At 43.6% G+C, this 22,659-nt stretch overlaps 3 protein-coding genes across 5 annotated transcripts; all 3 read left to right on the top strand.

Annotated features, from left to right (window-relative positions):
• The first annotated feature begins 1,181 nt into the window (after positions 1 to 1,181).
• On the top strand, positions 1,182 to 7,683 carry slc35e4 (solute carrier family 35 member E4). 3 transcript variants are annotated; one of them, XM_030065576.1, is made up of 3 exons: positions 1,182 to 1,281; positions 2,348 to 2,955; positions 4,545 to 7,683. In XM_030065576.1, exons 1-3 carry the CDS (start codon positions 1,241 to 1,243, stop codon positions 5,081 to 5,083), a joined length of 1,188 nt encoding a protein of 395 aa, XP_029921436.1. In that variant the 5' UTR covers positions 1,182 to 1,240; the 3' UTR covers positions 5,084 to 7,683. The 3 variants fall into 3 exon arrangements, with proteins under 3 accessions (XP_029921436.1, XP_029921435.1, XP_029921437.1); XM_030065575.1 differs by having other exon boundaries at positions 1,210 to 1,265; XM_030065577.1 differs by lacking the exon at positions 1,182 to 1,281 and adding an exon at positions 2,119 to 2,222.
• Positions 7,684 to 8,826: 1,143 nt separating this feature from the next.
• smtna (smoothelin a) lies at positions 8,827 to 12,701 on the top strand. Its single transcript, XM_030064919.1, has 8 exons — positions 8,827 to 8,940; positions 9,633 to 9,758; positions 10,225 to 10,300; positions 10,458 to 10,586; positions 10,722 to 10,779; positions 11,480 to 11,597; positions 11,719 to 11,870; positions 12,055 to 12,701. Exons 2-8 carry the CDS (start codon positions 9,651 to 9,653, stop codon positions 12,200 to 12,202), a joined length of 789 nt encoding a protein of 262 aa, XP_029920779.1. The 5' UTR covers positions 8,827 to 8,940; positions 9,633 to 9,650; the 3' UTR covers positions 12,203 to 12,701.
• Positions 12,702 to 14,654: 1,953 nt separating this feature from the next.
• On the top strand, positions 14,655 to 22,282 carry inpp5ja (inositol polyphosphate-5-phosphatase Ja). Its single transcript, XM_030064917.1, has 13 exons — positions 14,655 to 14,985; positions 16,106 to 16,744; positions 17,707 to 17,814; positions 17,993 to 18,101; positions 18,282 to 18,398; positions 18,828 to 19,003; positions 19,112 to 19,223; positions 19,425 to 19,534; positions 19,659 to 19,869; positions 19,985 to 20,122; positions 20,504 to 20,569; positions 20,661 to 20,765; positions 20,887 to 22,282. The coding sequence occupies exons 2-13, from the start codon at positions 16,110 to 16,112 to the stop codon at positions 21,361 to 21,363; spliced, it is 2,364 nt and encodes a 787-aa protein (XP_029920777.1). The 5' UTR covers positions 14,655 to 14,985; positions 16,106 to 16,109; the 3' UTR covers positions 21,364 to 22,282.
• The last annotated feature ends 377 nt before the right edge of the window (positions 22,283 to 22,659 follow it).

The following is a 22,659-nucleotide window of genomic DNA, read 5'->3' as shown; positions in this document are numbered from 1 at the left end:
TTCTGATGTTTTTCTGTTAAAATATGGGGAGTACACTTCAGTGAGTTTTCCCTGTATAGCTTTTCTTCTTCCATTGTGAAATTCAGCAACCAAATGTGTTGGTATTTGAATTTCTGAATATAGTGGTAATAGGAGATCATGGTTTCTATTTTCTTTGAAAGCTAAGAGACTGGATGCGAACTGGAGTCCATCCATGGATTAACTACTGTTACCATGCTGGGCATTTTGATAAAGGGAGTTCACCCTACTCCCTGGAGATGTTACAGCTTGACTTTGTAGGGGGTCTGTTGGCAAGAAAGCTAGAATCAAAACCGTTTTTAAAGGAAAAATATTACCCTAAACACCATCTTATCCCGTCTCATTTGGTCATCTATTGTACAGAGAATAATTCTTCTTTAAGTCTGACATATGCCTATAGCCAGTTTGTTCTCCTCATCTATAATGAAGAAATATTGCAAAAGATGTGTATACATGGTGTGGATCAGTGACACTGTAGGACTTTTGTTTTAGTTACTATATCGTGCTGATACACGTCAACAAACACAATGTGGACACACAGTTCAATAATATGTCAAAGTGGCTTGCATTAGTGCATCTGGAATGCAACTTAATTTCCATGATCTGCAAGAAAGCTGCCCAATAAAAATCATAAATGGTGCTTAAAACCATTATTTGGTATGCTAAGGATGAATTTGGGGATGTAGCAACTCTTAAAAATTTGTTTGCATTCCAGACTTATTATAGTTTTGTATTTTTCATTAGCTTTTATTTTTATTTTGTGAGTGGGGGAGGATATGTTGTACTTATAGGGCTGTTTAGGTCGTTAACTAGACACATACAATACCTGACACATTAACTTGGGTAACAATTTCTGTTATACTTATTTTCAGGAGGTTTAAATTACCGGGGTCACATTGACCTCAGTTGATAAAAAACAAACAAACAAACAAACAAACAAACAAACAAACAAAAACAATGTTAGTCATTTGAAGGTAACAGCAGGGTTAACTGTTGCATTAAAGTTGCATGGTGTAAGGTTACCCAGCCAACATTTGATTTCCAACCTGCCTCTAATTGCATAGATGTGGCCCTGCGCAGAGCCAGTGTGTCATAAAACTACACAGTTGCAGTCAGGTTGCACAAGCTTCAAATGAGTGGCATTGCCCTTTAAATAAGCTACCCGGCGACGCTCGAGCGTGTCCGCCTCTGCTCGGTTGAATGTGCACGGTGACCGCCGAGGATGCCGGGATGCTGTCAAACCAAAGGTACACGGAGAACAAGGTAAAATAGAAATAGTAATGAGACAAAACGAGGTAATAAAAGGATTTAACGTATTTCGATATGAGCCGCCGGTTCGCTCCTACGTCCCAGCTAACCGAGCTAACGTCTGTCGTTCTTCACTACAGCACAGAGCTCAGCTAGCTAGCTGGAGTGATTTTTAGCTTGTCAACACAAACCAAAGCCAGGAACATTCAGCCCCCAGTGTCAAGTGACAGCCACGGCACGAGTTATTGTTAGCCAGCCCATCTTTTGATTTCATCAGATAGCGAGCAGCCTCGTCTCATATTCCCTGGCTAGCGAGTTGTTTTGACACGAGTTGACGTTAAGTCAATGCGTCGTCGTCATGGATAATAACTGAGCGCACCGTCTAGCGCTTATCATGTCTGTCATGAACACAGGCGTTTTCCACTGAGTGTGAGCCGACCGAAACACAGGGTCTCCCTCGGCTGTGGTGTCAAGGGAATCACAAGATCACCAAACAAGGCTCTATTTCAAACCAGCATGTACACAAAACAGCCTCGGGGTGCGAAGCTTTCGTTTTCAACCACGCCGTCTGATGTTTATACGATTAAGTTACAGACAGCTCACTGTACACTGCACTGCTGACTTCTCACAAGGTTTTTTTTTTTGCATCAAACTGAGTCGTCATCCTCAGTTCATGTCTGCATTTGAAGGTGGGAACCAATCACACCAGTCCCCGTTGTGAAGAAGGCGCGTCCCCGGCTCTGCAGCCCGCCCCGCGTAACCCTGAGCAGCTCTCCTCCCTCTCCCTGCCTCCCGGCCTGGCATCTGTCATTCTGCCTGTGCGGGCTGTGTTACACAACCAGTCCTCAATGCAAAATAGAAGCACGTGTCAATAGGCGGTGCTGAAAAAAGCAGGCGGTTTTGGTAGACAACAAAAACCGGTAACACCACCGAGGGCGAAGCCGTAAATGCCGCAGGTTTAGGTTATTTTCTAGATCTGTGACTTGTGTCGTTTGATCATGTTGTCGCCACCCCGAGCTGAGTCGTGGTGCGTTTGGAGATGAGCGAACGGCTTCCAAGTCAGTATGTGTTTGCCTTACAGAGGGGAGAATGATCCCAACATGATCAGCGCTGATGGCTTCTCAAAATGCGGGGCGACTCGGCAAGAGACGGGCAGGAGGCCGCCTGCAGAAATGCTTCATCTTCTCTCCGCTGTCATTGTGTGGCTGGTGACAGGAACCACCATCTCCAGTCTCAACAAATGGATATTTGCTGTGTACAACTTCAGGTACCCTTTACTGTTATCAGCTCTGCATATGCTGACAGCCATTGTGGTGGACTACGGGCTGATCAAACTGAGGGTGATCCGGCACAAAGGGGCCGGGGAGCAGGACCTGACCCCCGGTGCGAAATATAAGGTGTTCCTGCTCAGTTTGACGTTTTGTGCCAGCATAGCCTTTGGCAACATGGGTCTGAACTATGTCCAGCTGTCATTTGCACAAATGATTTACACCACGACTCCACTCTTCACTCTGGCCATCTCGACATTGATCCTGGGCAAGCAGCATCATATCCTGAAATACACAGCTATGATGCCCATCTGCCTGGGAGCCTCCTTCAGCATCATGGGCGAGGTCCAGTTTGATCAGACTGGCTGCTTCTTTGTATTTGCAGCGACTATGTTGAGGGGTGTCAAGACCATCCAGCAGAGTAAGTTACAACTGTCTTTTAATGTTTCAGTTCACTGTCATTATTCATGGTAGCTGACATTCCAGGCTGTTGTTATTGACATTTGTTTTGATGCATAAAACATCAGTAATGACTGTAGATAATCTTTGTGAGGGAGAGCATGAAATCCTTGCTTCCCGTTGAAAATGGAAATTTCGTCTCATGCCTCTGACATCAGATATATTGGTGTTTCCTTTCCATACCGCAGCAGTCTGCAGACCTGGAACTTTAAAGTGACTCAGTGATTGACTCAGTCCAGTAACACACCCAAATGTTGAGGTGGAATTTTCTTGTTTCCACATGCTATAAATACCAGTGTGTGCATATAGCTGAGAATGGGAAGGGATTCCATAAGTTCTGGGAAAAAAACAAGGATTATTTTTGCTCTAATGCCACATTCTTCAAAAAGAAGAGAAAGTGAGCAAAATGTGATGGAAATTTGTCTTTGAGAAAAAAGTTTTCATATTTAAACACCATCGCCAAAAAAAAAACTTGTGGAGCATTTACCAATGCAAATGATCTGAAGTGCTGCCAATGTGTAATTTAAGTCATAACATCAAGTATCACGTAAGATTAAATATACATTATGCCAAGTTTGATCAAAGTAGCCCTGGAAAATTGACAGATTCCTTCCTTGAATTGATGTCAGATGGGCTGTGTTACGTTAAGTAGTGCCCTCACTACAACCATTTAGCTCATGTTCTATGTGTATTTTGTGTTGTGGATTAGTCTAACGTCATTAGTCCCCATAATATGGTGTTTGTCAGTGAAGAAAGAAGCCCCACAAAGTACTAAGTTTCTAAAAGTAAACTGAGGCCTCGTCTTAGTGTGTTACATAACGATAAATCAGATAGTGTGTTTTGCTCAGATAGACTTAAGGCTGCATGTTTTGTACAAGGAAGAGAAGAGGTTGATGATGTCCGAGTGGAGAAAGTTAATCAGACCCCCTTTCCCCTCCTGCAGCTACTTTATTTCTGAGGGGCTTTCGAGCAGGACATTTAACCCCCAAATGCTCCAGTTTAATCTCTCACTTGACCAACAGTAAAGAGCTTTGGATGTGTTGATGTAGTGTACTAGTGTAATGTCTTGTTTGCCTTGACTGAAATTGCTAAATTAAAGTGTACAGTAAGTAAAGTTGTGTCTTGTCATTGCATTAGACCAAAAATGTGTAAACCATTGGGACTTGTTGAACAGATAAGTTGTAACTATTTTATTTTTAATCATGACTTAAAGGTTTAAGGCCATGCTGAAATACCAAACAACCTTGATGATGTTGTCTCAGGTTTCAACAAGCTATTTTCATCCTCTTTCCCTCTTGAGGTCACAGGGGTCTCCCTCATGTGTTTACTTTTCTCTGACAGTCTTTAGCGGGGCACGTGTGTTTTAATTTAACAGGTCAGCTCTATCAAGGAGAAATAGCACTATGCTATTATACACAGGGCATAAAGCTAGAAGTGAGTGTTCAGTAGCATAGCTGGAAGATACAGGTCTAACTTGTGTCTTTGCTGATATACTTGTGATATATTCCTGTTTGCCACCAGCTCGTACTCTAAATGTGTCTCTCTACGCAGGTATTTTGCTTCAAGAAGAGAAAATCAACTCGGTCTTCCTGCTCTACCTGATGTCCATTCCCAGCTTCTGCATCCTGGCCGTGGCGGCTCTTGCCTTGGAAAACTGGGCTATGCTGGAGTCCCCGCTCCACTACGACCGTCACCTGTGGGTCTTCATCCTGCTCAGCTGCCTGGGCTCCGTCATGTACAACCTGGCCAGCTGCTGCGTCATCACGCTCACCTCTGCCGTCACTCTGCACATCCTCGGGAACCTGAGCGTGGTGGGAAACCTGCTGCTTTCTCAGCTGCTGTTTGGCAGCGAGCTGTCCGCACTCAGCTGCGCCGGCGTGGTGCTCACGCTGTCCGGCATGCTCATCTATCAGAACTCAGAGTTCATCGCCAGCTACCTGGACGCACGCAGAGCCAAAGCGAAGGGGTTGGGTCAGGAGGGGTTTCACACTGGGAGCGAAGAGGACTCGGATCATGATAGTACATCTGAACTGACCCCAGCATATCATCAACAAAGGATGGATGGGAAACAGGAACACAAGGTTGACTGAACTGAGAGGAAGGAGAGAATAAGAACGTTGAAAGATGGAACTATGGAAACCCTGGCCATTGTTTCCTGCTCGCTGAGTTTTAAGTTGAACAGACATTAAAAAGTAAGAGGCAGAACTGTGACCTGATGAGGCCATTGTCACTGATGACTGAACTTTTAAAGTTCAGTCTTTTTTTCTACTTCTTCACTGTGCCAATTTATTTATTTAACTATTGGTCTCATAGAACTGGAGTCTGCAAAGGAGAAAGGAAAAGAAAAAAGGTTGCCTTTATGAGAATGACAGTTCAATTCTCTCCTTTTATCTGTACATCATTCATACATAGCCTATAGTGGTATATGCATGCATGAGCACACTAAACTGTTTGATACCTCATGAGGTGTCTGCACCGTCACTCACACTACTCCACTGTGAAAATGTTCTCATTTGTAGAGGGCTGTAATACATGTTCTGGGTGGCTGTTGTAGATATTCTAGGCTACAGAGAACCTAATGACATGGGGCGGAGTGGGGTAGAGAGCACTCACCTCAAATATGAATGGGCACAATTTGTAAAAAACAAAACAAAACAAAACAAACAATATATAACTTCTGTTACCTGTACTGTTACCTGACTTTCACCTGGTCCTCCCACAGGAGGGGACTGGGTTTTCTGGCAGCTTTTTGTCTGTGTGAGGGGAAGCTCAATAAATGAGGATGCTGCATTTGTTGTTGTGCTGTAGCTGTTGCCTAGATGGAAGTAACAGCCAGTATTCCTGTGTAATGGCATGGCGTTTATACAGTCCTAGTCAGATATGTATTTTACCTACTGAAGCACACATCCAACAGGAGGCCTGAGCACTTTTCTTTTGTCTTCCCTTGTGAACCTCAGCGTGACGTTCCGCTTAGGGCCTAGATTTCGTCCTGTACTAGCTACCAAAAAAAAAGGTCTCCCGAGAATTAGTCCAATTACTTCCCATCATTTACAACAATGCACTCACTGCAGCATAGCTCTATTATTAGGTTCACAAAATCACTAAGGAGTGCCACTCAATTTTAGTCTTTTCCCTATGGAAGACATAAGAAAAAAAGATTGAGCTTTCCTTTCAGGTTACACGAGAGCGTCTCATTTGATAGGTTCTTCTCTTGTGCAGGTGCCACTTTATTATTGTTATTAATTTTTTAAAATGGTTGACTAGTACATAGCTGACTTCTGCTGGGCAGTGTTATTTTGATTTTATTTTTTTTTCCCCCAGTATTTACAATATTTAAATTTTGTCATGTGTGCCCCTAATGTTTTATGAGGAAAGAAAGAATTAATTTGTTTTGTGAATTGCCATAGCAATCACAGGCTTTGTACCACTGTAGGGTTTGGTCCTTGAATGAAAATAAAATGATCAGGTTTTAAAACAGTCCTGCTGAGGATTGAAATGTCTGGTATGTGCATATAGGATGATCTCTGATCTGTCAGAGGTCAGTAGAGGTCTTTTACCTAGGCATGTGACTACATGCCGCTGCTCGTAAGGATCTTAAATGATTCAGGATTATCTCCAATATTCCCTCCTTCATCCGAGGCACGCCAAATGACTTTTGTTACACTGTGCTCGGCTGTCAGTGACCACAGCGGATCAGTTTCAATGTCATCGCTAAAATACAATTTAGTGTGTCACAAGACAAACAGCGGTTAAGCCATCCTTTGTTGAAGTTACATATCTATTTTATTTACTAATACGTTTGCCATATTTTATCTATATTTTGCCATAAGCACAGTGGATTGTACTGAAGATTGTATGTTGAACAGCTTTACCTGACGTGTCACTGATTGGAGAGTGCACAGAAGTCTAATTTCTTTTATGGTTGAGGTTATCTGAAGTGTAGATAAAATGCACCATACCCTAAAATATGTTTCATAAGCCCTCAGTAGAAATCACTGCTGAGGATTAATAAAAAAAAAAAAAAATCTGCAGTTTGTTAAATGGCCTTGTTATCACAATATGTCACATAACTGACATCATCAACAATCCTCAGTTACAAGTTGAAAGGTCATGCACAGAGGATAATGTTATTGGTTTTACATTACTGAATACCTCAATTGTTAAAAAGGGCTTGTTATGCCTTTTTAATTAATTAAGTAAATAGCTGTTGGGGTGAGATTAAGCAGCTAATCGTCTCAAAACTACCAAGATTTAACTATGACCATATATTATCATCTGTTTGTGTATGGGAGGTAGTTTTATATCAGTGATGGGGCATTTTAAACATACATTTCAGTGCATAGGCTGATGTAGGCCTATGTTAAGGATACATTGCTAGCCATAACAGCTTTGTCCAATTTAAAAAAAAATCATGTTTTGATCATCAAACTATAACAGTCTGGCAGTTTGACTGGTATGGCTGCTTATTCTCACAGGGATTGTGTTTGGCAGATGTCAGGTGGGTGGGGGGCGCGAAGTGCATATTGCACTGACAAGGTACGAAGATGCTGCCCTCAAAGCCTATGGTTCCTGTGTACATACTGATTTTGATTGTTTGCAAAAGTAGTTGGATGTAAATAGTTATTTTATTATATTTCTGTATTTTACAGTCATGAGTGGCTGGTTACAATATATTGGCTCAAGAATGAAATGATTGCCTCATGCCTTATTTGGATACACTGTAGATGAATGACAATGACTTTTCAAGGAACATTTTTGCAGTATGTTGTTTTTGCTGAATATTGTCAACGGCCAGGCCAAACAAAGAGTGATTTGAATTGTCATTTAGTCAAATTGGAAAATAAGTTGGATGCTAACAGTGGCTTTGGATGCTGCTGTCTGGGGGTAATGACACGGGCAGTTCTTAAACATGATCTGCAATTGCTTGACTCAAAGTAAATGGGCTGATCCAATAAAGCATAACAACCAACCACCTTATTACTGAGTTGGAGTGGTCAGTTACAATGTGAGAAAGAAAATAGAAAATATCAAACTCCTGCTAGTGGAAAGCTGCTCATCAGTAACTTATCTGACCATCTAAGTTTGTAGTATATTCCCATATGTTATTATACAGTTTAATTTGTGTGTTCTTGTTTTTCAAATGACATGTGAACCAACATCTTCCATTGTGTAGGATTGTACGTCATGTGAGTGTATTCACCACTTGGTGGAGCTGTTTGTCCAACTTCAGACCTGTTAGATCCCACATTCAGTCCACCTTCACTTCTTTCCAAGAAAATATTCAAAAGGAAAGTCTGTTTTCTTTATTTTGTTTTCTTCCTAATTTGTATAGCTGTGTGTGTGTGTGTGTGTGTGTGTGTGTGTGTGCTGCTGTGCTTAACCAAGGAAAATATGTCCTGTCCTCCCTTACAGGGACTCCACTACTTCCTGTAAACAAGGTGTTGCTGGGCAACCCATCAGCCTTTTGCCTGAATAAGGCAGCGCTGTTCACGTCCACTCCCCCCCCCCCCCAATTTTTAACCCTTTGCCTTCCTGTCAAACGGTGCACACATCGCCGAATGAATTATCAGCAAGTGAAAATTGTCTTTAGTCTTTATTGTCCCAAAATGTTTTACATGCCGTCATTCAGGACATGGGACGTTGACCAGAGTGCTGAGGGAAGCCACCAGGGGAAAGAATGACAGATAGAGCTAGACCTAATGTGTTCCCCCTCCTCTTTCCCATCTTGGGTGGTTAATGTAAGCAACCTCCACTAAGATCTCCAAACATGCATCCTTATGAAGTGCTGTGGTGTGGGGTGTGATGGGGCTGGGCTTAAGCAGTTCTTTGACAAGTTTAACGGGAGTGGAAGGGAAAAGGGGAACCCTGAGCTTCTCTAAGAGATACACACACAGCATTTAGCTCTACAAGACACAGGAGCATCCTTCATCCTGCATCCTGAAAACAGGTAAGTGACCCTACTCCCAAACAGCCCCCCTATCCCTATCCCTATCCCTATCCCCATTCTCAGTTTCAGTTTTTCTCAGTGAATTCTGTATGTTGTGCACCTTATATGAGTGGTGTTTAAAGCGGAGCTATAGTTTTTCTTTGCTTGTGTGGGAGCACATAGTTTTAAGCTGTTATCAGATGCCTCTGAGTAATGGACTTGTCCCACTACATTACTATATTTGTACTTGGTTCAGTCCTTTCTGGGCTGCACTGAGGCAGTTGCTGAGATACAGAGAAAAGTACTAGAGAAAAAAAAATGTTCCTCACATGGCTGCCTTGTCTGTGTGGACTGACGCACTCTATTTATATTAAGATTACTTAAGAGACTGCAAACACAAGTAGTTTTTGCTCTGTTTATGAATTTAGCGTTTTAAGTAAGAACAGCAATTGGTCTGTGTATTCTAATTCAGAAATATGAAAAGTTCCTATACAGTGAATTATAAACCTAAGCTCTATTAATGTCTCCAGGTGTGTTGAAGGCTTGGAGCATCGTGTCTTTGTGCTTGTTTTTTCCGAGTGAGAGAGAACGTCTGTGTTTACGTGTTCTGTTTTGCAGTTCCTGTCACAGGCAAGGGAAATATAGCATGTAACCATGCAATCTCATCACATATCTTAAGCATGCTTTATTAGAATTGTGTATCTACTCTCCAGCTGGCTCATACCCTAAAGATGGAGGCGAGAACTGATAGTGGAGCCACAGTGAGTGACAGTCCATCAGGCCCGCTGACCAGCCAAGAGCTGGCTGCCATTGAGGATGAAGAGGTTTTAAATAACATGGTGAGGAAGCCTGATCTAAAGTGATATTTGACTTGCAATTCAATAAAATCAAATTGCGCCATTGTCCTGTGAGGGAAATTCAATCTACATAATTAAGAAATTAATAAATCATATTATCTTGTACCATAGGCCCAAGAAAAGAGTCAATAGCTTCACATAGTGCAAAGACAACGCTTCCATTTTTTTTTTTTTTTTTGAATGATTTTGCAGACCTTTATAAGTATTAATGAGAAGCCAACCTCAAGTATTGATTTTCTTTGAGGATTTATCTCATAATAATTTATACCTTAAGCTTTCAAAATGAAAAGGAAAAAAAATAGTAATGAAAATAATGATTAATACAGTGGACAATGTAGGTGGTCAGCCTCTCATGAAGTCTAGAAGCATGTGAACTAACGACTAAATTATCAGCGAGTGCCGTCTCTTTTCATCTCTGTTTCTAAAACCTGGGATTTACCTGTGACAGCTGGATAAGGCAGTGGATTTTGAGGAGAGACGCATGATACGAGCTGCGTTGAGGGAGGTGCTCAAGAAAAAGAGAGGTAAATGCTGAGGGAAAACACTTCTTACATGCAACAATTTGAGGCTGCACGTTATTTGTTGTCACAGCCCTAACATCTACACATTTTCTTTCTCTAACTTATTTAGAGGAAGCTTATTTCCTCTGCTTATTTTCAACCTTGCGATGTCTTTGACCAGAGAAGCGGGAGAAGGAGCGAGGGTCGCGGCAGCAGGACCTGAAACAGCAGACCTTAAACAAAGGAGGAGCAACAGGTGTGGCCACAAGCATAGGCAGAGGGTCCATGTACCAGCAGCCACCGCTGCACAGTGAGTGTGCCTTCATTCACACAATACATGATGCATGAGACAACACTGTCCACTCTTTTTCCTTTTCTTTCCTTTTCCATTTTTTTTTTTTTTTTACTTTTATTGATATTTATCTAATTCTCTGCTTCTCATCAGAGACAACAGGCCAGTCCTCTCCATCATCTTCAAGCCCCATTAACAAGACAGCTAGCAGGTGAGTCACCTCACTGAAGTAAGACAACAGCAGACTTCTAATGGTGTTGCTGCAAGTTCAGCTTTATTTAGAGCCCAAAATCACTGTCTACAACATCAGAGGGCTTCACAGGCCCAACAGCCCCCGACTCCTCCCCTTACACCCAATTGTGAACGAGAAAAAGCTCCCCTAAAAACCCGCAGATTAAATAGAGGAAAAGGGAAGAAATCTTGAGAAGCACCACAGAGAGAGAGGACCCTTCCTGGCGGGACAGGTGTGCAATAGGTGTCGACCTGGTGGGCAAATGATCAAAAACAATACTGTAAAATTACAACAAAAAACAAGTTTTAAAAGAATGACATGTTTAAAAAAAAAAAAAAAAAAAAGTAAAACACAGCACAAACAATATCTATATACACAAAACACACAAGCAAGCATATAACACCAAAACAACATGAATTAAATCATTAAGATACAATAGATAGATATATGGCATTCCACATGGCAATATGTGGAATATGGAAATAACAGTACAATTTAAATGGATTTCAGAGTAGGGGAAATAGTTTAGGAAATGCAGACTTAAACATAATTGAATAGCAGCCACTACCTTACATTATCTGTTTACATTATCTGTTTACAGGAAGCTTTTCTTGTTCATAGCATTTACTGAAGTAAGAATACTTTGCGTACATTCAGTATCTGTGTATGTTTTCCACAGCAAGGCCACTCCAACTGTAGCCTCTGCCCAGAAATGTCCTGCCGCCGCAGCCCCCAATACTAAAAATGTCAAACAGATGCTACTAGACTGGTGCAGAGCCAAAACAGAGCCTTATGAGGTAAATATGCACTGAATTATTGCTCTGTGGAATCCACACCCACCCATTTTTTGTTATTTGACCATTTTTCATTGTATTTTCAATGTATTTCTCCTTTTAAGACAAATTCTCTACCATGCAGGGGGTAAATATCCAAAACTTCTCCTCAAGTTGGAGCGATGGCATAGCTTTCTGTGCCTTGGTGCACCGCTTCTTCCCTGATGCCTTTGAGTACTCTATCCTCAATCCCAACAAGCGCAGGGACAACTTCCAGCTGGCCTTCAGCACTGCAGAGTGAGTTCTCATCCCCAACATGAAGGTTTAGATGCAAATAAGCTGCAGTGGTGCACTGCATTTAAGAACAAAGAGACTTAAGGGCTCTGAGGTCTGTGTTGTCCTTTTCTCAAGTCATTATCATAGACTCTGTCTCTCTCTCCCTGGTGATCTGTCTTTTGCCCTCCCTCTGTATAAACTGCAGGAAGCTGGCAGATTGCCCCCCTCTGCTGGACGTTGATGACTTACTCCGGATGGACGAGCCGGACTGGAAGTGTGTGTACACATACATCCAGGAGTTCTACCGCTGCCTTGTGGAGAAAGGCCTGGTGAAAACCAAAAAGCGAGTTTAGACTCTGAAACATGCTTTTGTGATTGACTGTGATGCCAGCTTAATAAGAATATTTACATTTTTGCCTCTAATAATAGGCCCTCTTTGCCACAAAAGATCTATTTTACAGGGTGATGTGCCTAGTTAGCGCATCATTTGAACTGTAATCCAGGGTGCCTTATGTATTGGTTTATGTGTTAGTCAGTGCTTATTGATGTCTATGTGTTCCCAGTGGACAGCTGGCACTTAGGATCAGTGCATTCCACTCAGATTACACATCTACATTAATCTCAGTCATTGAGAATCTGGGAATGGCTTTTATGGTATTGCTGCGCGAGGCCTGTTCTCACTAAAACCCAGTGTGCAAGTATTAAAGGCACGTTGAATAAATATCATGTGTTGTATGATGTGTGGTATTGGTCAGGCTCTGTGTCATTTTTAAAAAAGGAGCACAATTCTTGGCAAATCAAAGTAAAATGGTAGGTATCAAAGGGAGCTGTCAAGATATTCATATTTCTAAGTCATAAATCATAATTCACATCAGGCAAACATAGGCCACACCAGTCTGGATCTGGAAGTCCCGCAGGATCTTGGCTCTGTCGTTCTCCACCACCTTTGGGGGTGCCTTCTATTTTGCCCCTGGGACTTCCAGCCCCAGTTCGGCACAGATGTTCCTGTACACTGTGCCAGCCACTTGGTCATGGCGCTCCATGTATGCTGTACCTGTACTGTCTCAGGGGCATCTTTGCACTGCCTGCACCTGGGGTCCTGCCTGGTATGGTAGACCCTGATCTCTATGGATCTTATTCTAGTGCTGCCATGATCAGTGCCTCTATACCGTCTTTCAGTCCAGCCTTCTCCATCCATCAGTATGTTTTCTCCATACCAGCCACTTCTGCTCTCTGTCGGTGGTACACACCATGCAGGGGCTTGACCCTCCATGACATGCCTCTTCCTCTTCCTCTTCCTCCTCCTCCTCCTCATTGGACTTCTGTTGCCTGAGGTATTCACTTAGCAGATCACTGGGGGCCATCTTCCTGATGTATTCCTAGATCTTTGTTGTTTCATCCTGGATGGTGGCTTTGACACTCACCAGTCCTCAGCATCCCTCCTCCTGCTTAGTGTGCAGCCTCAAGGTGCTGGACTTGGAACCCCCCATGCATTGTGAGGAGCTTCCTTGTCTTGATATCAGTGGCCTCTATCTCCTCCTGTGGCCAGGATATTATACCAGTGGGGTATCTGATCACCAGCAGGGCGGATCAGCTCGGATCTTGTTTTGTCCATTCAGCTGGCTCTTCAGGACCTGCCTAACTCTATGGAGGTATTTGTTTGTGGCTGACCTCCTTGCAGCCTCCTCATGGGTTCCATTTGCCGGTGGGATTCCAAGGTATCTGTAGCTGTCCTGCATGTGTGCTATGTTGCCTTCTGGTAGTTCAACCCCTTCAGTTGCAGCCATCTTACTCCTTTTCAATACCTCACTCATTCCTGGCATACAGCTTGATGACATCCATGTAGTGGAGGTGGCTGATGGTTGCTCCACCTCAGAACCGGTATCCAAAGCCACTCTTCATGATGACCTGACTGAGGGGGTTTAGGCCTATACAGAACAGCAGGGGGAACAGGGCATCTCCTTGGTATATGCCACACGTGATGCTAACTGGTGCAGTTGGCTTTGGGTTAGCCTCTAGAGTTGTCCTCCACATTCCCATCGAGTTCTTGATGAAGGCTGTCCTGTTGATACTGTACAGCTTCAAGCATTTGTGTGTGTGTGTGTATATATATTTCCCTGATCTTCGTACATCTCTCAAAGGCAAAAGTGCTGCTTGGACTATTTAAAACAAACAAATAGAAATGACATCACTATATCCATGAATTCATCAAGTGTGTAGTTAGATGGATGGATATATAATGCGGCTACTACTACTACTAATCCCACTACTACTTATTGTTATCATTATTATCATCATTATCATTATAATTATTATTACTACTACTACCTACTACTATAGCTGAATGGGTAGGACTGTAATGTAGTTGGTGACTGATGGGATGATGACCTGACTGCCTCACATCTGGATGCTCTTGCGCAGTGCCCTATAATAAAGATGTCATTAGGGAAGTCAGATGCACTCAGATAGGTAGCCGAGCAGCCTGGCATTTAATTCTCGCCACGCCGGTGCGGATAAACTGTGGGATTAGTGCGTCACTGACAGCACAGATGCTCACTTCTAAACGGCAGATCAGTGCCAGTTTAAGGCAAAGAGTTGCACTTTGGCTGCAGGTTTTGTTTTGTTTCTGCTGTTGTCACACCTCCCACCCGGAGTGCAAAGCCAGATAGAGAGAGGCAGTGTGTGTGCGTGCATGTGTGCGTGACGTGTCGGTACCAGTAGAGCGCGAGCAGGTGCTACTAGCCGCGAGGACACAGCTGCTCACACTGGTCAGCTGGGCTGCGCAATAGCTCCTGATAACTAGGTTAGGGTTGTAGATGTGCTCTCAACGATCGCGCTATATTGTGGCCGAGATCAAAATGCAAACATCCAGACACATCAAGCGTGACCGCTTCCTCTGGTGACGGCACGGCGCGCGGTCTGGAACGTGACAGAGACTGTCGCTGTCCACGGTACCGACGGGGTCGCATCGTTCCCTGCAGGCTGATTGGGTCTGCATGTGCACGGATCGACCTTGTTGTCACGTATGGTATGGTAGTCTGTACCTTGAATGGCTTGCGGGATCAGGAATCTGATGCATCACCCTGTCTGAATTTGTGAGATCACTTTGCGGTTCACCTTGGAAAACGCATGAGAGGTAAGAGAATGATATGCTGTCACCACGTCTATGTAGCGCAGCAGCCCTGTGGCACTGTGTCTTTGCAAAACAGACCATATGTTTGTGTTAATGTTGCATGTAAAATTGTGTTTTTCGGTCGAGACATTTTTCATGATTCCTGTCAGATATGAAATGACATGATGATAACTGACAATATTTTCCACTTGGGCTTATAAACTCTATATCTGCAAGGCCCACTTCTACTATTTAAGCACTGAAAGTTGCCTTTTAACTTTTGAGGTGGATTTAATGCAAGCCTATCATAGTGCTGAGCTCATTTGCAGGTTACTATTGTAGTCACATGGAATTTTCAGTTACCAAGAGATCCTAATTTGCATGTTATGAATAAGTAAAGCTGGTGTATCATTTCTGCGTGGGAGGAGAGATAAACAAAATGGCATGAGGCCTGTCAGTGCCTGATATTGTCCTGCTGGAGACAAGAGGGAGACAAGCTCTTGTTGAGCATCATCTACCTTGTGACCTCTGCTGTTTGATGTCCCGCCTTCCATTATCAGTAGCTGTAATGTGTGTCTCACCCCATGCAGACTCTGTCTGAGGGTATGATTATTGGTTTTTTAAATGTGGGGAGAGAGAGGGTGAGCGGGAAAGATGGTTGGGGGGAGGAGGAGGGGGGGGATTAAGAGCAGAGACTGAGTTCTCCTTGCTATTAGTGAGGCTCAGTGGTCAGAAAAGCTTTGAACCATAAAACACTTTACAACCCCCTCTACCCCACAATATCCACCACTGCAAATCTTTCATTTAGCATAGGAAGAGGGTCAAGGACTAATGAATGTTGCTAAGCAACAGGGATGTAGTCTAGGCCAGAGGTACTAAGTTAGTTCCTTAGCCTAGTTACCTACCAATGAAGACATTTCAGTCATTTCCCAGCTTTCATTCCCTGGGGGTCAGTCTCTTTCACCTGTCAGTGGAGGACTTGTTGACTGATGCAGAGGATCAGTGCCTGAGGTGAGGACAAGTGCAGAGGTGATGAGGGGTTGCCCATGTCATTTTCTTATAGCTTCAGGTGTGTTCTCTGCAAACCACACTGACTCATGTTCCCTTTTCCCAAAATTACACATATATGAACTCCACCTTGCAGGTTGATGGATCGGATGCAGCAGAAACAAATCAACACTGTCCCAGCCAGGCCCAAAGTGCAAAGTGGACACCATGCATTCACAGACGTCAGTCCAAGATTACCTTCCCAGCTAGCACTCCCGGAATGTCCAGACATCTCTAGACAGCCAGCACTCTGCCCGGTGCAGGTTGCTGGTGTACCTGTGAAAGTGGCAGACCAAATGCAGTCAGGGCTAGCGAGGTCTGGTTCCAGCCCAGTGACATTAGCTAGCATTAGCCGACCTCGGCCGACCGCTCTGGGAGCCAAACCTGCTCTGAAGTCGGCCAGAGTCTCAGAGGACCTATCCAAGGATAAAATGGATTCAATTCCAGTTTGCATCCCGGGACCCCAGAGTGCCAACACCCTGCCGCAGTCCCCCAAAGAGTCCTGTCTTCACAGCCCTCAGAGTCCTCATAGCCCTCAGTCTTACACCAGCCAGCCTTACCTGAGCCCCCTTCCCAACCCCCCGCTGCCTCAGCACAACCTTAACCCACCGTCCAGCCTCAGCCCCAAACCCAGCCTGAGCCCCCAGTCTCAGAGGACCTCCACCTCTTCACCTGGCAGTGCAACAGAGAGCCAAACACAGTCAGATAAGACAGGGGGAGAAGCCAATGACTTCAGGTGAGACATAAATAATGCCTTTTAACACTGTTCCAGTTACTTTTTTTGCAAAGGTTTTACAGGGTTCTGTTCTTGTCTCTATATGGGTCCCTGTTAGATCTAAATACAGCTGTAGAGGCCAACCTCTGTGCTTGCAGTTACTGGCTGCAACAAAGCTGACATGTCCCGGAGCATGTCACTTGAATCAAAAGCTGCATATTTCACAGAGAGCATTACGAACCTGACAGAGTGACCCAAGCACATTCTCTTGGCGCAGTTCCCGGAAACGCTTCCTTTTGTGTTCTCCTCCCATAAACAAAGGCTGCTCGTAAAACTGCAGTTTACATGTCTAAAACTGTGTTTATACAATGGATGAGATATGCCAAAAGATCCTCAGACCACAATATTGCGTCAAACGCGAATAGAGCAACCCTCCACTAATGCCAAACAATTCTCCGTCTCGCTGTTACACTCAAAGACATCATTCCTATCACTTACAATTTAATTTGTATTGATTTCTTGACCTTGCAAACATATCAATAAGATTTGGCATCAGTTCTCTAAAATTTCTCTCTAATGATGAAATTCAGCTAATGGCAGAAATCCCATATCTGGATCATCACCACCTCCACAGTTTAGTAAACTGTTCCCTGACTCAAGGCCAATCTGTCCCTCTTATTTCATGGAAATTTGTTCAAAAGGCCCTCAGATATCTGGATAACAGACAAAGAGACAAACGTACACAAGACTGTAAATGTGATTTCAGTGATGGAAGTAATCAAAAAGTAAAGGCTGACTGTTAGTTTCAAATGACGATAATCATACAAACGCATACAAACACACACGCAGTTAGTCATCACAGAGGCGCCTAATTGATTGCGCTTATTTCTTCAGGATACAATGATGTTCCCACGGATCACAGCACAGATGACTCTTTCAGCTGATATCATTTAATGTTATGTAATTCCACTATCCTTTGATAGGGTGTATATAGTCACATGGAACGTGGGATCAGCTGTTCCTCCAGATGACATCACCTCTCTGTTTGGGCCAAGTGTTTCTGATGGGAGCGTCGACATGTTTGTCATCGGGTAAGCAAGTGTGTTTCCACCAAACTCAGCAGTGCCAGAGAAACTGCCCACTCGGCCATCTCTCAACGTCCATTCTGATGTGTCTTCTACTACCTATCACCTGCCCTACAATCCTTATTCTTATTAATTCCCCTTGTCGCTGGGTAATGATATTTTTGTACTTTCTGGCACCCTCCAGTTTGCAGGAAGTCAACTGCATGATTAACAAGCTGCTGAAAGACGCTCTGTTCACGGACCAGTGGAGTGAGCTCTGCATGGACACACTCAGTCCCTTTGGATATGTGCTGGTCAGTCAGGAGTTCAGTTTCTCGATGCATGTTAGAGTTTGGCTAATTATGTAGAGACATTTTTCAATGCTGACTTTGCAGTGCAAGGTGCTGCTAACTTTCACTGACATTGTGTAATTTTAAAGCATCTAGTCTAATTTCTAATCTGCATATCGTTTTTCTTTGATTACACCTCTTTAGGTGGCATCCCAGCGAATGCAGGGGGTATTTTTGCTCGTGTTTGCTAAATTCTGCCATCTTCCATTTCTGAGGGGTGTGCAGACAGAGAGCACACGCACGGGCCTCGGAGGCTACTGGGTATGTGCATTGTAGACTGCTGCTCTCAGTTTCCATGAATAGATGCAGACACTAAATACCTTGTGAAAATAGGGGTGTGTTTTGTGTCTTTGGGGTGGTTTGTCCTCCCTGCCAGCAGGCACGTGCATGCATGGGTGTGTGTATGTGTGTGTGTGCATATGTGTGTTTTTGTGACCTTCCTGTGCATGTTGATGTCAGCATCACCCCTGGCTGCTGCTGGTGCAGTCTCCTTCTCTTTGAGGTCAGTGCAGCAGCGGGACTGTCTGGCTTTCTGGTCCTCTGATTCAGCGTCACAAAACATTGTCCTCTTGTCCTGGACACAGTCATGGCTGCTATACACTGCTGCACTGGATTTAATGTTACATACCACGTTATGTGTAAGGAAACAGCTCACCGTGTTCTTTCTTTGCCCTTCCCGCTCACTCCAAGGGGAATAAAGGGGGTGTCAGTGCAAGGATGACAGTGTTTGGACACCCGGTGTGCTTTCTCAACTGTCACCTGCCAGCTCACATGAGGAACCTGGAGCAGCGCATGGAGGATTTTGAAAGCATCCTGCAGCAGCAGCAGTTTGAGGGAGGGACTGCCACTGGCGTGCTGGACCATGAGTGAGTAGCATGACTTTCTGACAGTCATAACTGCATGTACTTCTATTAGCAGTTGTTGACTCATTTTGTTCACCATCCTAGAAATAGCTGTGTTTTCTCTGTCCCCAGTGTCGTGTTCTGGTTTGGGGATCTAAATTTTCGGATTGAAGACTATGACATTCATGTGGTGAAATGTGCCATCGACAGCAATAAGCTGCCTCTGCTGTGGGAGAGAGACCAGGTGAAGCAGCGCGTCATCTTTTATCCATGCCATAAAGGCACATAGATTTTTCTGGAAGTCTTTACTCGCATGTCTCTTTGGTCACTAACACCAACAGAGGGCGCTATAACACAAAAAGGACAATTGTCTGTCTTGGTCCAGAATGTATTAAACGTACCCAGGCATGTGACCTCCTCTGTTTTTCATTTGTCTGCTCAACAGCTCAACATGGCTAAAAACACAGAGGCCATCTTGGAGGGCTTCATGGAAGGCCAGCTGAAATTCCCACCTACCTATAAGTTTGATGTGGGCACTCATACGTACGACACCAGGTTTGTCCAGTGATCCCTAAGACAAAGCTGAAACTGTCAACGTTTTTTTTCTAGGTTAGGTTTAGATGTTTGCATCTGTTATTTACCACTGCAACCATTTTTCTTTTCTCTAATTTTCCATTAGTGCTAAGAAAAGGAAGCCTGCTTGGACAGACCGCATTCTCTGGCGCCTTCGTCGCACTGGTTCTCCTGTTCCTACCCATAATGCAGCTTTGCAGCGTGGTCTCACCTCATGGTTGGGTGGGGCGACTAAAGTGACGCAGCATGCATACCGCAGTCACATGGGCTACACTATCAGTGACCATAAGCCTGTTTCTGCTCTGTTTTCACTGCATGTGAGTTTAACATCAGTGAAGGTTAACCATGATGTATTATTTTGCAACCCATTGTCTAATGATGACCCCCTCTTGTGTATAGTGTGTTTCACTTATCTTATGCTCTTTCTTCTAGTTTCCATTCAAGGTGGATATGCCCCTGGTAGAACTGCATGTGAGCAAAGAATGGTGTAAAGTCTCCGATACTACAGTCAGATTCACTGTGGCAGCAACCTATCAGCGCAGCTCATGGGACTGGGTAGCAATATACAAGGTGATTAAGTCATGTCATCAGTGTTATTCGGTTTAAGAGTAGCTCAACAAGCTGATGATTTTTTTTTTTTTTTTTTTTCTAAATCTTGCACTCCTAACCATTCATTTACTTTGTATCTACTGTTTGGAGTTTCTATTTGTTTATTTGCTTTCTTTCCTTGTTCATACCTCATGCCTTATTCATTTTATTACTACTTATTTTGCTAATTTGAATTTTATGTATTTCTTATTGGTTTTAATCCTCCCCTGTATTTGAATATATGTATTTGTATGAAAAGTTATATATAAATAAAGTCTGATTGATTGATAATTTTTTATAAATTGGTGCCCATAATTAATAGTCAACATCATTGCTATCTACTCCTATCATTTGTCTTCACAGGTTGGCTTCAGACATCACAAGGATTATGTAGTTTATGTCTGGGCCAAGGGAGAGCATGTGACACAGGTGTGCCAGATACTCTTTTACAGATTTAGAAGGTCAACTTTCTGTTGTGCCCGATCTCAGTTCATTTGGTTTCCTTCCTCTCCCCTCTCAGGTGACATTTACAGAAGAGGACTTGCCAAGGGATGATGAGGAGTACATTCTGGGTTACTACAGTAACAATATGAACAGTATTGTTGGAGTGTCATCGCCTATAAAGGTAAAAACTGCTGTCAGAGCATTAAAAACAGGCATCTTACTCCCACACATTGAGTCTTAATGAATGAATACGATGACCCTCTTATTAAGCCATGTCCTCTCAAAAACTTCATCTTCCATAGATCCATATGCCAGTCCTCAGCCCCACCGTGTGTCGCTCTGACAGCTCTGACGTCAGCTCGGAAGATGACAGCACGCTGGTCCTGCTGGCTCCAAACTCCCGCAGCCCGAGTCCTAAAACAGGGAAACACCATCACCATCACCATCGCCACCGTCGCAGTCGCAGCCCTGCAGTTCCTGCTCTCTCCTCTAATCCCCTTCCCTCCTTACAGGGCCTCAGCCTGTGCCCTCGAGCCAAAGAAGGCCAGTCACGTAGCTGCTCGCCCTGCTCTGCTGCTAAGAAGGAGCGACTGGTCTCCCCTGGCACCATGCCGTCACCCTCGATTAGCCCCCTCAGTCCCCGCAGCCCTGTGTCTCCAGGCAGTGGGGTGACCGCTCCCGAGGCCCTGGTTGCCGCAATCCTGGGTGAACACAGGCCGGCTCAGGTTAGCCCCACAGGGGGCAGACAGACAGGAAAGGCAGGGGAAACAAGTTTATGAGAGTGCTACCAACAGTGGTGACGATGACTGAGACACTGCATAGATGTTTAAAAAAAAAAAAAAAACGAAACATAAAAGGTGAAAGATGGCAATATCCATACATCCAGAGGCTGATCTGACCCCACACTGTCACTGTGCTCATAGAAGCAGCACATTTTACGACTTGTAACGTAGTTTGCAACATTCCGCATTGTAGCCCACCAGTTCTCTATTTCTGAATCTACCATCAGTGACTTCATCTCATACACTGTGTGTGCTTCAGAGATAGAGATTTGTCCAGACTCTAACAAGTGCTTTTATAGACTCATACTCTATATCATATGTAAACAAACATACTGAATGTGAAACCAAAGTCAGAGTAAATCTGTAATGGACATTACCATGATTACTGACAGAAATGGAGCCATGTCAATTATCCTGTATCAAAAGCAGGACCCTGGACTACGATGTTGTGTAACACCTCAGAAGTATTGATGGTATCATAGTTCACTAATTGATTTGTGTGTGTGGATGTGTACATGTGTGTGAGAGTGTGTGAGAGAGAGTATATATATAAAACATGTTTGAAATGTGAGATGCACATGAAACATGCATTTGGGACCAGATGAGTTTTAAAATTGCACTCTATAGTTCTTGGTCTGTATTCATAAAATACATGTCTAAGAATAGTGATAGACCATTTAGTCACTTAAGTCTTCCTAAAGATTATGTACAACCGTGTGACTCGACCAGTAATCTTAGATCAGTGCTCTTACTCTTAGCGGCTTTGTGAATACAGCCCTCAGTCTATAGAGCTAAGCAATTTGATGTCTAGATTGTAATGGTTGTTTCCAGTTTTGCTTTGGTCTCAAGGGAATCACTGCTGTTTTAACTGTGTGAGGGTGTGACAACAAAATAAAAACAAGCAACCTTCAAAGAATCAGCAATAGATTTCCTGCCAGCTGATCACCACCTCATAAGTGAGAGTGAGAAGTATACTTTTTGGGTATGTGTGTGCAGCCTATAGGCTGTGCTGCTGTGGTTAAAGTGCTGTCAGAGGAAAAGAAAGCCTTTATAAGCAGGGGCTTCGATACGGGGCAAGGGCTGATAGAAAGCAGCTTATCCAGCGGGGAAATCCTTGAAATGCTGAGGATGGTGTATACAAATACCAATCTGCTGATTGTCCAAAGAAAAAAAAATGGTATCCATACAATTTGTGTTGAAGACTTACCCATTGGTGATGATGTTGAGGTTTAAATCTTGGTCCAGATAGGTGCACATAGCTAACTAGAGTTGTCCTGGAGCTTGTAATCAAGA

The sequence above is a fragment of the Myripristis murdjan genome, chromosome 12, assembly GCF_902150065.1.
Source record: "Myripristis murdjan chromosome 12, fMyrMur1.1, whole genome shotgun sequence".
Taxonomy (NCBI): Eukaryota; Metazoa; Chordata; class Actinopteri; order Holocentriformes; family Holocentridae; genus Myripristis; species Myripristis murdjan.
Note: the sequence above shows the minus strand (reverse complement) of the source record. Positions and strands in the feature narration are given on the sequence as shown.

Bases quoted from the DNA above. Each gene is read 5' to 3' on its own strand.
- slc35e4 (XM_030065575.1), top strand. From the start codon at position 1,219: ATGTGCACGGTGACCGCCGAGGATGCCGGGATGCTGTCAAACCAAAG. The intron at 1,266-2,347 runs GTACACGGAGAA...TTTGCCTTACAG, and splicing joins GGGATGCTGTCAAACCAAAG to AGGGGAGAATGATCCCAACA. The intron at 2,956-4,544 runs GTAAGTTACAAC...CTCTCTACGCAG, and splicing joins TGTCAAGACCATCCAGCAGA to GTATTTTGCTTCAAGAAGAG.
- smtna (XM_030064919.1), top strand. From the start codon at position 9,651: ATGGAGGCGAGAACTGATAGTGGAGCCACAGTGAGTGACAGTCCATCA. The intron at 10,301-10,457 runs GTAAATGCTGAG...GTCTTTGACCAG, and splicing joins GGTGCTCAAGAAAAAGAGAG to AGAAGCGGGAGAAGGAGCGA. The intron at 10,780-11,479 runs GTGAGTCACCTC...TGTTTTCCACAG, and splicing joins ATTAACAAGACAGCTAGCAG to CAAGGCCACTCCAACTGTAG.
- inpp5ja (XM_030064917.1), top strand. From the start codon at position 16,110: ATGGATCGGATGCAGCAGAAACAAATCAACACTGTCCCAGCCAGGCCC. The intron at 19,535-19,658 runs GTTTGTCCAGTG...ATTTTCCATTAG, and splicing joins ACTCATACGTACGACACCAG to TGCTAAGAAAAGGAAGCCTG. The intron at 20,123-20,503 runs GTGATTAAGTCA...TTGTCTTCACAG, and splicing joins ACTGGGTAGCAATATACAAG to GTTGGCTTCAGACATCACAA.